The sequence below is a fragment of the Amblyomma maculatum genome, chromosome 1 (assembly GCF_055883805.1).
Source record: "Amblyomma maculatum isolate TAMU_Amacu chromosome 1, ASM5588380v1, whole genome shotgun sequence".
Taxonomy (NCBI): domain Eukaryota; kingdom Metazoa; phylum Arthropoda; class Arachnida; order Ixodida; family Ixodidae; genus Amblyomma; species Amblyomma maculatum.
The window spans coordinates 325,428,043-325,445,073 of record NC_139344.1 but is presented as its reverse complement, the minus strand read 5'-3'; the positions used below and the strand labels follow the sequence as shown (position 1 = coordinate 325,445,073).

The 17,031-nt window shown below is 44.6% G+C and overlaps 1 protein-coding gene across 1 annotated transcript; it reads right to left on the bottom strand.

Annotated features, from left to right (window-relative positions):
- Window positions 1–301: 301 nt before the first annotated feature.
- LOC146207327 (uncharacterized) lies at window positions 302–15,751 on the bottom strand. The gene is made up of 5 exons (XM_084576547.1): window positions 15,696–15,751; window positions 13,525–13,713; window positions 9,065–9,260; window positions 1,603–1,820; window positions 302–728 (listed from the first exon to the last, which is right to left on the bottom strand). The coding sequence occupies exons 1-5, from the start codon at window positions 15,749–15,751 to the stop codon at window positions 302–304; spliced, it is 1,086 nt and encodes a 361-aa protein (XP_084432673.1).
- Between the last annotated feature and the right edge of the window lie 1,280 nt (window positions 15,752–17,031).

The window sequence follows — 17,031 nt, the reverse complement described above, 5'->3', positions numbered from 1 at the left end:
ATGTCACAAGGTCGAAGATAAAGTATGAAGGTGATTGGGTGATTGGTCAACGCAGTGAAACTTAAGGTAAAAGGTCAAGTTTCTTGAATGGTTAACGCAAGTACTATGCGGCCTACCTTATACAAACTGAAAGTTCCTGACCTCAGGGTCAAATTATGCCAACCGATGTCCTTGGCAAAATCTGGTATGAGATTGCTCTCGCTATAAAAGCGATAACACATCAAAACACAATGGCCTCCGAAAACCAGTTATGCACGAAAATCAAGGAGGACGCAGTTGAGAGCGGATTCCCTTCAGGTCTTTATTTCAGGTAAAACGGTTTCGCATTACCCTCCGTCATCTTGGTAAGGTCTTCGCCCCTGTCTTTTCCGGCGGCCAGCTCGGCTACACTCACCACAGGCACGCCAGGGTCGACAAAGTCCGAAGTACCAAACAGCACTGAGCGGGACATCTGTCCGAATGCGTTGTCGAGATCCCTGACGTTTGTTTCGTCGATGACTCCGTTGTGCAGAGGGTCATACGGCGACTCTCCTCTGTGGAACATAAACGTGTGCATCGCGATCGCGTCTCGCCAGTTGGGATACGCGTGCGGTTCGTAGAGCACGCCTAACATATCCAGGTCCACCTCCAGGTTGTAGTACATGCGGTTGACCAAGTGACGCCGCTTCTCGACAAACACTTGAGTGGGAAGCGTTCCAGCGTTGTAGTACCAAAGGGAGGCGTTGTACCTGCAAGCGAGGCAGACATTGTGTGATGAGCGGATGCTACACCGCTGTTCTGGACTACAGATGGCGTTCGTCGCGTGGTTTTTGAGCAATTAGCAAATTGCAGAAGAATGTGCACTGACATCGCACAGCACATGGACGCCTCTCCGTTTTGCGTCCATCAAAACGAAGCCTTCGGCAGTTGTAATCGAACTCGGGCTCAGCGGCTCAGTAGCCGGTCATCTTAACCGCTTAACTACCGCTGTGGTGGGGCGTGTGCTGTGCGATGTCAATACATGTTAAAGATCCACAAGTTGTCGAAATTATTTCGCAGCCCTCCGTAGCCTTCCACATGGCACCTCTTTCGCTGGTGTCCGTCTAGAAGTGCGTTTCCTATAAATGGACCCACAACTTCGTGAAGCAAATTGGCGGCGGCCAACTAACGTGGTCCACAATGTGGCTGGTCCACCAAATTTGGCACCCGCTCTCGCCGCTCATATTTGAGTTGTCATCATCCAAAGAACAGCGCTCAAATGGAGCTTTGCTGGAGTCATAGACTACCTTCTGAACTCATTTCGATAGCAGCTTGGGAAGCGTACGTGACTAGAAACACCTGTGACTCTCTAGACGTCATGTTGCGGAACCAAAGGTCATATGCTGACACTTTCAAGCACAAGGGTCATGATAGGAGTAGAGATACTAACGTTCTAAAAATGTTGCTCTAGAAAGCCCCGTTCTGCAGTTGGAAATCACCATAGGACCCGCTTCATAACTGATTTAGGGCACGTTCTTTGTTTCTTAATCAGTATTTTTCTGACAGCCCAGTATCTGGAGTGCGGGCCTTCCAACCACCGTTCTGAGAAAGTAAGCAGTTTTCATGCACCAGATGTATACTCACTGACGGTATGTCTCCTCGTAGAGTCTCAGGAGACGGGAATTCTTGTGGAAGATAAGGATATTGTTGCCCATGCTGCCCCCTGCGGCATTGGCGACGGTTGCCTCGTAGCGAAAAAATCGCCGCAAAGGTTTGACCACAAACACATCCCGGTCCAGATAGACGCCTCCATATCGCCTGAGGATACGGATCCGGGCCACGTCTGTTGCGTGGTGGAGCGACTGCATTGTCAAAGCAAAGGTGGGAAGTCATCGCAATAATAATAATAATAATAATAATAATAATAATAATAATAATAATAATAATAATAATAATAATAATAATAATAATAATAATAATAATAATAATAATAATAATAATAATAATAATAATAATAATAATAATAATAATGATAATAATAATAATAATAATAATAATAATGATAATAATAATAATGATAATAATAATAATAATAATAATAATAATAATAATAATAATAATAATAATAATAATAATAATAATAATAATAATAATAATAATAATAACAATAATAATGATGATGATGCTAATGATGATAATAATAATAATAATAATAATAATAATAATAATAATAATAATAATAATAATAATAATAATAATAATAATAATAATAATAATAATAATAACAATAATAATCAATCAATCAATCAATCAATCTTTATTTAATGTGCGCAGGAACAACCATGTGGTCTTTGTGCTGCAGCACAAAAAAAAAAATGAAAAAGCACAAACATGTTTACACACACAGAGAGAACACAAAAAAAAAAGAAATAAATAATACATGAAATTAAACTGAGACGAAAAGTATCACGGAAATTAAGCAAACAATGAGTATCATCACTTATATACACAGTGAGAGAATTTTTTAGCACACCAGGAAATAAAGAAAAAAAAAAAAAGAACGGTAGGTAGAAGAGAAAAAAAAAAAAAAAAAAAACAGATGACTGACATTGATTATAGTAATATAGAAATATACATAAAATAAACAACCATTCCAGGCGCAACAAGTGCATGGTACTTAAAACACAGGCTAGAATACAGAATAATACAATAAAGAAGTAAAATTGAACAAGGGACAGTAAGATTCGAATATAAAGTTTAAAGTTGAAATATAAGCAAGAAACGGATAAAAAGTAGTTCAAGATACAGACAGCATTGAACAGGAGAAAAAGCAAAAAGTGAAGTAAATACAATTTAAGGCTAGAAAGTGGGAGTTATATGTGATAAAGTACTATTTAGAATACAACGCTACGAACATCCAATGTAAATGAACAGAGCGAGTTTTGGAAGATGTCAAGGTGAGGACAAAAAGAGTTAAATAACCACTGCATCCTGTCCAGAGGGGAGTGGGAATGAAGAGGAGAAACCTGAAATGGTCTGAATTCCCTCATGCTCTTTCGCGGAACGCGCAGTAGGATGTACTCTAAGAGCTGAGGGCACATAATGTGGCCATGAAGGAGTTTGTACAGAAATATGATATCAAGTCTGATACGACGGCAGTGAAGGGAAGGAAGATTCAGTTGGGCGCTCCTGGTGGAGCGAGAGGGGGAAGTTGCGAAAGGAAAGCGATAATGAAATATCCGTAAAAATTTTTTTTGTACTCTGTCAACCTTGTCCAAGTTCGATTTGCAAGTGCCATTCCAAACAACCGACGCATACTCCAAGACCGGGAGGCATATGGACAGGTACAGTTTTAGGAACGGAAGTGGAGTATGGAACTCTCTCGAAAGTCTGCAAATGAATCCGAGTGTGCGCATAGCCCGCTGAGCAATGCGTTTAGTGTGAGAGGAGAAGCTGAGGGTGCGGTCAAAAAGTACACCAAGGTCATTAATTTCATCAACCCTATCCAACAGCACAGAATTGACAGAATAATGGTAGAGAAAGCTATGTGTTTTACGAGTAAAGGACACAACCCTAGTTTTGGAAGAATTGAGGGTAAGTCGATTCATCGCACACCAATCAGAAAAAGCAGATATGTCCGATTGCAACAACACGCAATCTTGAAAAGAATGTATTACCTTGAATATTTTTATATCATCAGCATAAAGAAGAAACGAGGAGTTCTTTATCGCCGAGGAAACATCATTAATAAAAACGGAGAAGAGAAGCGGGCCTAGTACTGAACCTTGAGGAACTCCACTCGTTGCAGGGTAAACGAAAGAAGTCTGTCCATTGACACTGACAAAGCAGAAGCGATCAAGGAGATAGTTGCGTAGGAGGGCTACGAGAGAGACTTCAACGCCAGAGAGTAGAAGTTTTTCAAGAAGTAGTGAGTGAGTAACAACGTCGAAAGCTTTGCTCATATCACAGTACACAGTGTCAACCTGACCCCTCTGAAGGACTGCTGCAGAGGCATACGTCATAAACGTGACTAGGTTGGTGGAAGTAGAGCGACCCGACATGAAGCCATGTTGATTCGGTACTATGATATGTTTGAGATGGAAGGAAAGTACGCTGTGCAAAGCTAATTCGAAAAGCTTAGAGGTTGCACATAGAAGAGAAATCTGACGATAATTGGAAACATCAGTTTTGTTTCCAGACTTGAAGACAGGAAACACGCGTGCCATTTTCCACACGCGAGGAAAGGCAGCATTTTTTAAACAGTTATTAAATATGGCAGTCAGTACTGGTACGAAGATATAACTGAAGGCTTTTATTATGGCAGCTGGAATGCCATCAGGTCCAGGAGACAAAGATGGTCTCAGACGCTTAAGACTCTCAGTTATCAACTCCTCGTCAAAGAGAATGGAATTAGATAGTGCACCAGATGGGAGGCAAACGGAATCACAATGTGGATGTTTGTAAACGGAGGAAAAATGTTGTGCAAAACTGTCGGCAACATCCCGAATTTCCGAACCCTGAGAGTCAACTAAGCTGATACTTAAATCTGATTTAATGGAACGCTTGCGAACGTAACGCCAGAAGTGACTAGGACGATTTGAGGCATACCTCTCTAAAGACTCAAGATAGGAGTCGTAGTCCCGCTTGTATAAGCGTTTGCAAAGAGAACGCACACGGCGAAACTCATCTGCCCAATTGTGAAACCCAGGGCGTTTCGCTTTACGATGGGCCCGTTCCTTGAGCTTTAACGCCGTTATTAGTTCCCTTGAAAACCAGGAAGGGAACTTCCTACGCGTAGGAGTATGCAAAGGTATGTACCGACGCATACCATCAAGAACTATTTCTGTAAAGCGACTGACTTGTCCATCTGAATCATTAATGTCATTTAAAAGGGACCAGTCGACGGAAGAGAAGAAATTGAAAAGACCGACATAATTACCACGTGCATACGCGAAACGGGGCGAATTCCCCACCCGATCTGAGTTAGTAGAAGGTGAGGCAGAGACAGCAGTAGTAACTAGAAGCGGAGGGTGAAATTTGTCACAGCGAGTCAGCGGTATGTCCGAACTCGAGACTCGAACACTTTCAAAATTCGATAGACAGATGTCAAGAATATTACCGCAACAGTTTTCAATGAAATTGTGTTGCTGCAAAGAGTTAAAGGCTATGAAATCAAGTAGAGCGTTACACTTACTTAATATGTAATGATTGTTGTGAGAAGAAATAAGTGAGTTCCAGTTGATACCAGGAGTATTAAAATCACCTAAAATAAGAAGTTTGTGTTTGCTATGACAGGTTATAACATGTTCGATTGAGAGCAGAACATCATCATAGGCTGAAGGAGGTAGATTCGGAGGAATGTAGAAAGCTGCAAGTAAAAGTTTTTCATGTCGATTTAAAGTGAGCTCGAGCCACACACATTCTTCAACAGTTTCCAGATCGGAACGTCGAACACACTTCACAAAACTGTCAATAGCAATGAGCACTCCACCTCCTCTTGATTTGGGACCTGTTTCAGGGCGGTCGCTACGAAAAACAGAGTAATTATTTGGAAAGAAATCATTGGAAGGAATATCACTTGACAGCCAGGTTTCGGTAACCACAACAGCGGTATAACAAGAGGACAAGACGCTAGAAAAAAATTCTGATCCCTTAGTCCGAAGACCTCGGGCGTTTTGATAATAGATATCCAAATTAGGGGCCACTGCAATTTTGCGTCAGTTCAGAGGGATGAAGCATATCGTTGTAAAGCTTCCCACGAAAGTCCTTGTATATGCAACCCATCGGCCACATCGAAGGCTCAACAAGCTTACTGTAGGATTCTTCATCAACTTCAATATGGAAGGACGAGTAGGAGTCGTACCTTGTTTTCAGCTGCCGGCAGGAAATGGGAGTAATATTCACTGATTTTAGATGGTTGGTAAGGTCTACCGATGTAGTATCGGGACTGAGTTTAGAGACGAAAATAGTCTTCGGACGCTTCTTTTGGTAAATGGCAACGTTCAGGACAGATGAGCTCGATGCGCCAGTAATGGCTCGACTTCGGTGCTTCTTCATCTCACTGGGTAAGTCAACCGCACGGCGAGGAGCAGAGGCAGAAGATGAACAGGGAATATCTCCAGGAGTCATCCCTCGATGAAGAGCGGCGGAGTAGTCCACAGATGGCTGCTCCTCACGGGTAGGATTGCGCACGGAGACAACGAGAGGACGCTCGACGAGAGGACGCTCACACTGCGAAGCAGCGCACCGCACAAGCTCCTGGCGTAGGCCGCGAACATCGGCACGTAAAGAGGCGATAACCTCGGCTTGTTGTACGAAAGCCCGCGAGTTCTCTACACGAAGGCGCTCGTTCTCTTCCCGTAGCTGGGCAACCTCATCGCTCAGAAAAGAGATTCCCTCAAGCGCGTCGAGGAGGAGAGCCCGTAGCGAGGCAAACTCACCGCCATGTTCGCCGGTCGCGGCTGAAGGGGGAAAACCGGTCGGGTGGCTGGGCAGAAGCGGGGCACCAGGGACTCTAGCACCACCGTCGCTAAGACTAACACCGTCAGACGACGACGACGCACACAAATTACACAAGAATGGCCGAGAGCCGGACTTCAGAAGTTGCAGCTCGTCATCCGCCCAGGTGACGCACTTCGTGTGAACACGTTTCGCACAGTCGGCACATCGTAAAAACTGCTGCTTGCCAAAAAACGGGCGGGAGCACAGCGCACATGCGTCCTTACTGGGCGCCATCTTGGAAAAAAAAAAAAAAAAAAAAATAATAATAATAAAAATAACAATAATAACAATAATAATAATAATAATAATAATAATAATAATAATAATAATAATAATAATAATAATAATAATAAAGATAATGATAATGATAAAAATAATGATAATAATAATAAAACTTCTTTGGGAGAATGCGAAAGCATTAGCCCCACCGAGACATGTTCGTAATTTTTACTTTTTATACAAAAAACGCGCTTTTTTATTTTGCTCATTATTTCGTTATTTTGTCATTTTATTTATAATCATTTTTGTTTTTTATTTTATTTTTATTGACCACTCCTATTATTTACCATCCCAATAATTATTTAAATAATTATAAATTGCCGTCATTACTACTGATCATTTTATTTTTTTACGCAGCCTACCAATGCTCTCGCATTAAAGCGAAAGGGTACCATAAGGTAGTACAGGACTTGAACGGCGACTGCGGCGGACCCTTTGTACGGTCTTCGAACTTTGGGCGTTTCTTGTCTGCCGCTGCTGCGCGATCGTGGCGCTGCCACCCTGCGCCTCCTCTTTGGGAGGAACCACCGCTTGCGCGCGAAGCGCGTTGACGTTTTCCCTCTGGGATCGTGTTTTTGGTGCACTACGGCCGTGGTGCTATGACTGTGGCCGCAGGCGCCTGCACACGCTTTTACGTTACTTAGTTGTTATTCCTGGAGAGAGGACGATAATGAACGCTGTCTGCTGCACCGAAGCGAAGCTCAGAACAGGAAGACAGGTTACGGTGAACGCGCCACCTTCGGTACTTCAAGAGTTCGATACGAGTAGATATTTCACCATCGCGTTAGCGGGTCAATGACTCTACGACAGGTGTTTGTACCCACTCAACAATGAGGGAAGCAAACAGAAGCGTGCAACGATGCTGACATGTTTCAAGATAGTGCACGCAGGCGAAACTGGTCCTCCCTTTCACTCGACCAGTGATTAAAACTGGCCGGCAGAATGCAATGCACTGCGGCAGAAAAAGTAGCTTTTATGCTACCACGTTGACATTTTACGCACAATGCGCTGCTAATTGTCAGTGTTTGCGACGGACAGATAATAAGGCGTAGAGGTTTGAGTCAGCAATTTAGCACAAGTGCTGCACGCAAATGTGTAAGGAGAACATACATTGTTGCCAAGTCATAGTCTGAACAACTTTGGCAGCGATAAATGAAATGCGGACTACATACCATTAATTGGGGATGTCACTGACTCCGTGAACTGAATATATTACTAGAGCAAATGAAATTGCATGTTTAGTTAGATCGGTTAGTGGTATCACATCAAAAACATATACGTTTCAAACTTTAGCTGTTCGAGAAGGATTATACTGAAATTTCATACACAATAAACTTTTTCGACACTTAAAGGTTTAACGCTGTTCTCGGGTTAACACCCTGCCCGCCCCCCCCCCCCCCCCCCCCTCTCACGTTTGCCACATACACACGCACACCACTGATACTTCAGCCAAGTGAATCAAGTTACGGTTTGCAGTCAAGAACAAGCAAAGAAATATGCACGTGTCGCGCTTTTGGTGGAAGTGAATGACTTTACTCATCTTGATAAATTATGCAAGTCAACAACAACGTTCCACATTTACAAAAACTGTGAAAACGACTTAATCGCAACCGAGGGTTTGACCATCGCTGCGTCTACCCTCTCACACGGACCCCGGTGTCCGTACATTCTCCTCGGCCATCGCCTCCTCATAGTAACGAGCAGTTGAAGGCTCTGGACTTTCCTAGTCTGCTCTTCACCTAGCGACAAACATGTTCCGAACGGTGCTGTCACATTGCAAGCGCGTTGCCGTGCTGCCAACGAAGAACCGGGGCACTCATTCGTGGCGCCAACTTTTTCAGAGGACGACCAGGTTCCTTCCCCTTCGGAGCCGCACATCAGGAGCCTATCACAAGTGCCTCAACTATTGCGCAACGCTGCCTTAACACAGTGTCCTCGCGAACACCGAAAACAGTGCGTTTCTCAGCCTGTATGCCAACGCACCATCATGCACAGTCCCTGCAAATCTCCTCTTCGCAACGATGACGTCTCTGCGCCGTCAATGCAGATAGTCAAGTGTATTATTGCTGAGTAGGACTTCCCTGAGTTTATCATAGGCCCAGGTGTTTCATTTAAAAGTTTAAAAGAAGACGGGCAATGAACAGCAAGTATGATCGAAACAATTTCGCCTTGATGAACTTCATGTAATGGACTGAATGCTGAAAGCCTCAAGGCGGCAATGTTGGTGTGGTAAGTCACAAATATAAATGATGACTGGTGTTCACTGGTGCGCAATGAGAGGGCTTGATGCGTCGATTAGCTGAGATATATGGATTTGTGTATTTACGCTAAACTTCTTCCCAAACACTTCAGTGGGGAAGATGTAGGGCTTGAAGGTGAAGTTGATCCCGTGAGTCATGTTGACGTAAGGCCCCGTGAAGCCGCAGTAGTTGCAATGAACCATGAAGATGCTAGGTCGGTGGTTCAGGTACATGGCGCGGTAGAATACCACGTCAACGAACATCAGTTCGGTTTGATTGTACCTGCGTCCAGAACACGTTGAATATTGTATTGACCATCGATAAAGCTTCAATATTTAGCGACTCAGCGATTATAAATTTCGCTTTTCCCAAATTAAGGCATACGTAAGCTATGGCGGCACCAGGAGGGTAGAAAAATAGAACAACAATGGATGCGGTTAAATTTTCCTTAGCCGTCAGGCTAAGGAAAATTTTCAGTGCAATGGGTGTAAAGTCTGGTTCGAAAATCGGACTGCAGCTTGGAGATTTTTTGCCAGTGCCAAGATGTTTAAGCAACTTTCAAGATCAAAAAAGAAAACATTTTACCTTGAAGAACAGGCCTCCCTTCTTTCTATTGTGCCTAAGTCCTTTTATGTTTATGTTCTGATGTCGAACCAGATCATATGTACCCTCAGAATACACGTATGCAAAAGCCACTGACATCGAAGAAAGCCTGGGGGATTTATTGTTTGTCAATTAACTTGAAATAATACTTTAACGATGAATATAATACTCCATAACAGCGCGCATAACAACATAACAGATAGTGAGAGACCGGAAAGCATGGCGTGAAATGGTCCATAGGGTCACGAAGAGTCGGACACGACTGAACGACTGAACTGAACTGAACTGAACAGCGCGCATAATGCCTACCCTCTTACCACGAGCGTCATAGGAGAAAGGGTCTAACAAGGAGTTTGGGAGCTATTCGATAACCCTCTTAACGTTGCCTTTGAGGTCAAGGCTACCAGACTAAACGCCCTCGTCAGGCTAATTATGAAACAAATATAATTTCTTTCTATCCCCCTTTTTTTTTCTCTAAATAGCCCCGGCAGTCATTCATGTCAGGTGGCCGGCGTCTAGAAAGTTGCTTATCCCTTGATTGTCCTCCTGCAATGCCACTAGACACTCGTTCGCAGACCTAGGCGTGCAACGCTGCTGGTTTGTTTTCTTTCCATTTATCCTTGTCCACTATGCCATCTGCTTTGCATTATTAAGCGCTATTAGTTGGCGTCGGAGTGGCCACGCGAGGCGCGCAGACAAGCTTCATTATGGACATTCCTATAGCGCGAACAGGAAAGTGAGCTGGAGACACTAGAAAGAAGTGAGCAACTTCAGATTGAACCTTTACATTTGTCTTGTGTACAGTTCCTTCTTGAACTTTGAGTGATACCTTTGTCTCTCTATGTTAGTTTCTAGAGACGTTTATGTAGTGTGCCTCCCTGTTCAAATGATCTCAGCCTTATGAGATTGACTGCTACGACTGTAATTAACAGTGTATTTGAATTATTTATGGTATGCGTGAAGAGCGTCTGCAATAAAGGCACTGAACTTGTGAAAATTTCACTGGTGAAGGGAATGATTTCGTGACTGATTTCGCAGCATGCCAGTGCGTTAATTACTCAAAAATGATACGCGCTACAGAAGCTGCACTCGCGTCTATGGCTGCTACTCATATATCACACGGACAGGGAGAGTGACATTTCCGTCAACAGTTGCCTTGCAGTCGTTATTCCACGACAGTTTGTGACCTCTTTTAAGCTTAAGTGCAGTATTATTTTCTCATATGCCGTTTATGGGTTCATTGAAGACAGTTCTTGTCCCTCTTTTATACAGAGTATAGTATTAATATAATATACTCCAATATACCATTTATAGTATCGTCAAGCCTTTACAAAGATCATTTATTAGCTTCCTACTACAAATAACAGCGGGTTAGTTTGTGCAGACATGTGCGAAATTATGCAGAGTGCTGCAATTGACGGAGTAGTGGCAATATCGAAGTGTCGTGCGATATCATGTGAAAGTATAAAGAATCTTGAAGATAACATCGACTTCAAAGTGGCCCAGCATGTTTAAAGTTGCCGAAAGACAGCCGTTAGAAAATAAAGATTAGGAGGATGCATAAGTTTTGCCTTAAGAGTAGACGCGATAGCGTGCGCACACATTGTCTCATTTGTTGCTACGATGATCCCACTTTAATCACACCCGCTTCTTTGTTTTTGAACGACGCGTTGACTTTTCAACTCGGCATGTTTGGCTCTAAGGACCGTGTACGACCATTGCAAGCTTGCTGAGGTTCCAGCTCGGCTTCCTTCGCACACTTACGCTACTTTGCTTCGGTTTCATACGTCGGCATTCCACCTTCACTTCAACCATAGAGTTCCTCACACTAACTAGAGGGAAAGCTGAGGGCGCTGCACTTCAGCCACCATGGGCGCGCTAAGAATCATGGGCCGGTGTGCTACTTGCTGCGGGACAGTCGGTTTTTCTCGGGTACGTGGAGTGGCGTTACTGCGATGTTTCTTTTTCATCATCATCATCATCTGAAGGTGCGTACATAGACCGCGAAAGCCTTAGTAGCGAAGGCGCAAAAGCAGACGCCGCCAATAAATGGTTTTTGTTTCCCGAAATGCCTCTAAAAACTTCCTTCAGTGATTGCAAAACCATACATATTTTTGTAACGTTTTTTATTTCAAATTTTGCCTATTAAGTGCGAAATATTGGTATTTGTGCTGCTCAAAACTAAGCCAACAGGAGAAAGAGCCATCGCTTATATTGGATAAATATCACACTGACATGCTGTTTCTCTATCTTTTTGCAATTTATAGTCACAATATTCAATCTTAGGACATTATTTACGGTAGAACAACGTTTATCTTTGCATTAGTTTTGGCCAAAAGTTGTGGTTCTGCACTCGGTAGCTCTCCGGCCTATGCTTTGAGCGCCCATGGTGGCTGAACTGGCCGTCTGGAAACTCCATGTAAACTCCCATAGGCGGCAGCACAGCTTTCCCTCTAGGTAAGAGTAAGAAATTCTTATGACTTCAACCGTCTAGCTGCCACATTCCGAGCGTTCTCCTCCGCCTTTTGGCATCCGTCCCTGCGACTTCTGCCTGGTCGTCGAGCAGCAGCATCACCAAGAGACAAATTCTCAAACGGAGCTCCGCATTTTTAATGCTTAGGCATTGCGCGACTATGTTTGTAGTTTTGTGTCATCACGAGCTTGTTGGCACGATTACGTTCGAAAGAATTAGTTTATAAGCAAAAAGAATGGTTGCATCAGGTAGACCATCAAAAAATCTCGTGTGGTAAATCGGCAGATGCATGTAGGTTAAATATTTAATTAATTAGAGTCAATTAAGCTAATCAGACGCCACAATAGTCGGGAGGGATAATGTCAACGTCCAAAGGTGTTCACGCGGTACTCGACTTCCGATGACGTAGGCATAACTTTCGTAGGCGGAAAATTTGAAAAGTTTGAACGTGAACGAGTGAGAAAAGGCGTGAGTTGCGTGCACAAATTGGCGGGAATGGTTAGAAAATGTGTAAACGAAGGTAATCACCCACTTGCAATCTAAAAAAAAAACAAAAAAACAAAGAACAGAGGGTCTCTTAGATGTCTTTTAAGAGAAGAATGGCGAAAGCCTACCCTTCCGCCTACTCTTTCGCCTACTCTTCCTCTCCTATCATTTGCCTTTCATTGTTTGCCTCTTATCGATATTCATTGCAGTACTACGTATAACTATATTGGTTTACAGGAAAGGAAAGGCGTAGTATCTGTTGTTGTTTTGTTGCGACTGTAGGAAGACGGAAAATAAAATGGACGGGCCTGCTCCTGGCTCTGTAGCTGAGCTACCTCCGATGCCTCGTGCGGACAGATGAGAAAAATAGAGAATATAAGAAGGAGAGAGAAAGACGCGCGTCATAACAGCCCTCGTCCGCCACCGAAGCAGTGACGGGTGAAGACAGCATACAGCATCACGAGGTGGGGTCGGCGGTTCGGGCAGTCAGCCGTAACTAAATGGGGAAAACATATTTAAACCCATTTTATGTTCCCCACGGATTCTATTCAAATGAAAAGAAAAGTTCCTGGCTGCTGCACACTTCAAGAGAAAGGATATGCTCTCGCTTTGGTACGAAGCTGTGTACAGGCGCCCAAATCTTTAACTGGCGTGCGCGAGCGACGACTTTTCTGTGCGTCAGCGCCCTATGACGGAGCGAAGTTGGAAACAGGATGAGGCTAAGCGCATGCTCAGAAAGCACGCTCAGCTGGACGCGTCGTCTGCCAGGCTGTTCCGTCCAGTTGAGCGTGCTTTGTGAGCATGCGCTTAGCCTCATCCTGTTTCCAACTTCGCTCCGTCATAGGGCGCTGACGCACAGAAAAGTCGCCGCTCGCGCACGCCAGTTAAAGATTTGGGTGCCTGTACATGGTAGGTCAAAGGTTCAGATCGGATGAAATAACACAATTATACTTAGACAACCTTGTATTCAGCTAGCATACCTACCTGACCACGTGTATAATATCTGGAACGATGTCTTGGTCGTAACCTGTCACACCGTCTGTGTCATAGAAGCTCTTCGGACGAGGGCGGTGCTGTTTAGGAGGCAGCTGCTTTTCGGGGTTAAATGGCACCGCGTAGATTGCGCACGTGATGACAAGCACCACTATAAAGGACAGTTGCACCAAAGGTTCCCTGCATAGAGATAAACGGGCAGCGGCATTAAACACAATCGCAGATAGAACTCTATTCTTACAGTCCTGGACGTGTTGGTAGATAGAAGAAAAATACAGGGGGCCGGTAGGAAAATAGTATCTGGATTTGTATGGGAAAGGAAGTGAAGAAGAGAAGTAGGTAATTGGGAGATAGAAAATTATTAGTTGTGACGTGACGTCGTATAATTCAATAAGCTGCATCTGAGGTGCGCACAGAACATTCTTATGCAGTGTTTCTCAAATGATTTCATATTGTAAGCGTTCTTTGTGTTCAGTCGAAACTGCATAAACCGAAGCAGTTAACTGAGAAAACAGGACCATTGAACAATATGGTCAAACAATATATCCTGTCAGTACACTGAAAAACGCTAGGGCAAATGTGTGGGGTGTGCGACCTGACTATGATTTGAGATCGCTTCTCCTATTTGTACACAGTTAGCAGGTAAAAATACGATAAACTTAACCACATCACAAGAAATGCCTGCCACAGTTGTACGTGTTGAATAACAGGAATGCCCAAACTCCATAGCACGCTCCACTACGGGCAGCCACTTTTTTATACTAAGCATCGAGGTTAAGCTCCTTGCGTGCTTCCCAGTGCAATAAATCATAATGCAGTGAAAAAAAAAATCGAACCTTAAATACCTATCGCTCTGCCGTCGCTGGCCGCAACGAGACAGTAGGTGCAGTATTGTTTGAAGTAGTCAACTCCACCCGGTGCTTTGGGCAGAGGTAAATTACAGGCACAGTTTTAAGCTGTAGCTTCGGCGTTATCATATAAAACAAAAGTCGGCCTGCGACGAATGCACGTTCGCCTCGGTCAGTTATCTTGTGTGTATGCAGCCGATGTGGTCCCTAGTCCAATGTTCTCTTCTGATTTAAGGAAGAATGTGGGGCTAATATCACAATTTTTCACAAAACAAAAATCTTGTTCTTGTTTTAAAGAAAATTCTCACGAAGTTTGGTTGCATTATATGAGCAGTAGAAAAATTAAAAATTTGCCAGATGGGGTGCACTCACCACTGAAGTTACTCTGAACGTCGGTTTCGAGACGCAGCCGCAAGGCGGACAAGAAACTAAAGGACGAGCTCTTTATTCAGCGGGTTTTTCTTTGGTTATGCCTAGGAAGAAAATCCGGCGATTCGTAAAGAAGTTTGTCTTGGTTGGAAAATCGCGTAGAGCTTCTTTTCAACCTCTATAACACCGCTTGGGAAGATGGCCCTCTGCCATAGTTAGGGACTTCCTCACTTATTTCTCTCATTCCTAAACCTGGTAAGCCTCCAGCCCTTTCCAACGTCCGGCCCATTTCTCTGACCACCTGTGTCGGCAATACGATGGAAAGAATGGCGCTCACTAGGCTCAGTCGGCATTCGGAGGCTTCGAACTCGCTCCCTCTTACCCTCATTGGTTTTCGTCCCCGTATATCTGTACAGGACCGTTTGCTCATACTTCAGTATACTTTCTTCACCTGTGGTAGCTCGCAGATTCACGCCATGGTCACAGTCGATGTCCGCAAGACATTCGATTGCGTCTCCCATGACTATATTCTAACCAGCCTTTCCAGCACCGACTGCGGCTCCCCATAACTACACTAGAGCTTTTATTTCTAATCGTGATGCCCGTTTCCGAGCATTGAACTTCACTTCTACACCCCACCGTCTTACCTGCGGTACCCCGCAGGGTGCCGTCCTTTCACCCACCCTTTTCAATGTCACCATGGCTCCTCTCGCGGTTCTGTTATCGTCTATTCCCAATCTTTAGCACTTTTGTTTACGCCAACGACATTACAGGACATCACAGGACACCAGGAGATCCGCGCGTCACGTTCAAGACACCGTTCAGCAGGGATTGGATATTATTTCTTGACCATGCAGGCATGTCTCCCGTGCCCGAGAAGTCAGAACTTCTATTTTTGAATCACTCTGCCTATCAACGAGCTCCCAACTCGCTGATCTCTCTTACCTTGGCCGGCTCCCCAATCCCCAAAGTTTCTCCGCGTTCTTGGCATGCCTTTGCATGCCTCTAAAAATTTCCGGGCTCTTCCTGCAGCTGTTGCTACCTGTCAGTCTGTCACCCATTTACTTCGCTGAGTTGTGAGACGGTCCCCTGGCCTGAGGGAAGCTCACGCCTGTCGACTGACTCACACGCTGGCTCTTAACAAATTCCTTCATTTCATACCCTATCTTTCATTCACCCAAAGCCAGCTAGACACACGTGCAATACCTCTTCACGGCCTTTATCAAGCTGTTCTTCATCTTCCCATAATCCCATCCGCCGATAAGCTTTATGCCATCGGCTTTTTAATCCTCTTCGCAGTCTCCTTTCCCTTCACCGCGAACGACAGGTAGCTCGTATCTCCGACACAGTTCATGCACGCTGGCTTCTCAACTAGGCTAATATTTCCCCCATTCATTCAGTCCCTCTGCAACTCCTTTCCCACCCGAGACTACTAACCTCCGTATACTTCCTCTTCCAGCCAAATGTCGCTGGTCCTGAATTTCGACCGCCGACATGCTACTGCCTCTCACAATAGTCCGCCCTTAAATACCCACGGAGTCGCTTACACGGATGCCTCTTAAGTGATTCTTTGCGGGTCCGGAAGCCAGGTCATCTTTCATCCTCATCTATCTTCCCCTGTCACTCACACTAGCGGCCCCTTACTCCACCCTCCGGATATTATCTCGCTTGAAGTCCTCTAAATCATTCATGCCAATCAAGGTTTCCATTCTCTCTCACCTGTGCCTCAGTATATTATATACACTGACTCCCGGCAGCTATCTGTGCCATTAAATATAAAAATTTCACACCTCATCTGTCCACGGAGCTCGAGGCCGCACTTTTTGCGCTGCAGCCCTGCTCCGTCCTCCTCCGATGGATCCCTGGACACTCTGCGATAGACGGCAATGAGCTGGCGAACCAGCTCGTCCGTGAAACTCGTAACCGGGCACCGTTCATCCTCTGGCCAAGGTCCTTCGAGGGCGAGGCGAGAATATTTCTGTGCGCCACCATCAGCGAATATTACAATGCTGCTCGCTTAGACCGCAAGCTCTACCCCGAACCTCATCCTAACCTCTCCATTTGGGAGGCTCATGCCCTTAGGCAGATAGAGCTGAATACGCTCATAACCCCTGCACGGCTATATCTGCACAAATTCCGTCGTGATCCATCATGCCTCAACTGCCTTTCCCTTTATGCCAACCTTTCCCACTGCCTATTTTCATGCCCGGTTGCATTGCAATCGGGTTTCATTTACACCCCCTCCTACACTATCTGGACCTGGAAGGACTGGCTTGGTGCT

What these genes read in the sequence shown, in the direction of transcription:
- LOC146207327 (XM_084576547.1), bottom strand. Translation starts at nt 15,751, where the DNA reads ATGCAAAGGCATGCCAAGAACGCGGAGAAACTTTGGGGATTGGGGAGC. An exon ending in GGATTGGGGAGCCGGCCAAG is followed by an intron (nt 13,714 to 15,695) that starts GTAAGAGAGATC and finishes ATCTCTATGCAG; the next exon opens with GGAACCTTTGGTGCAACTGT. An exon ending in TACGAGGAGACATACCGTCA is followed by an intron (nt 729 to 1,602) that starts GTGAGTATACAT and finishes CCTCGCTTGCAG; the next exon opens with GTACAACGCCTCCCTTTGGT.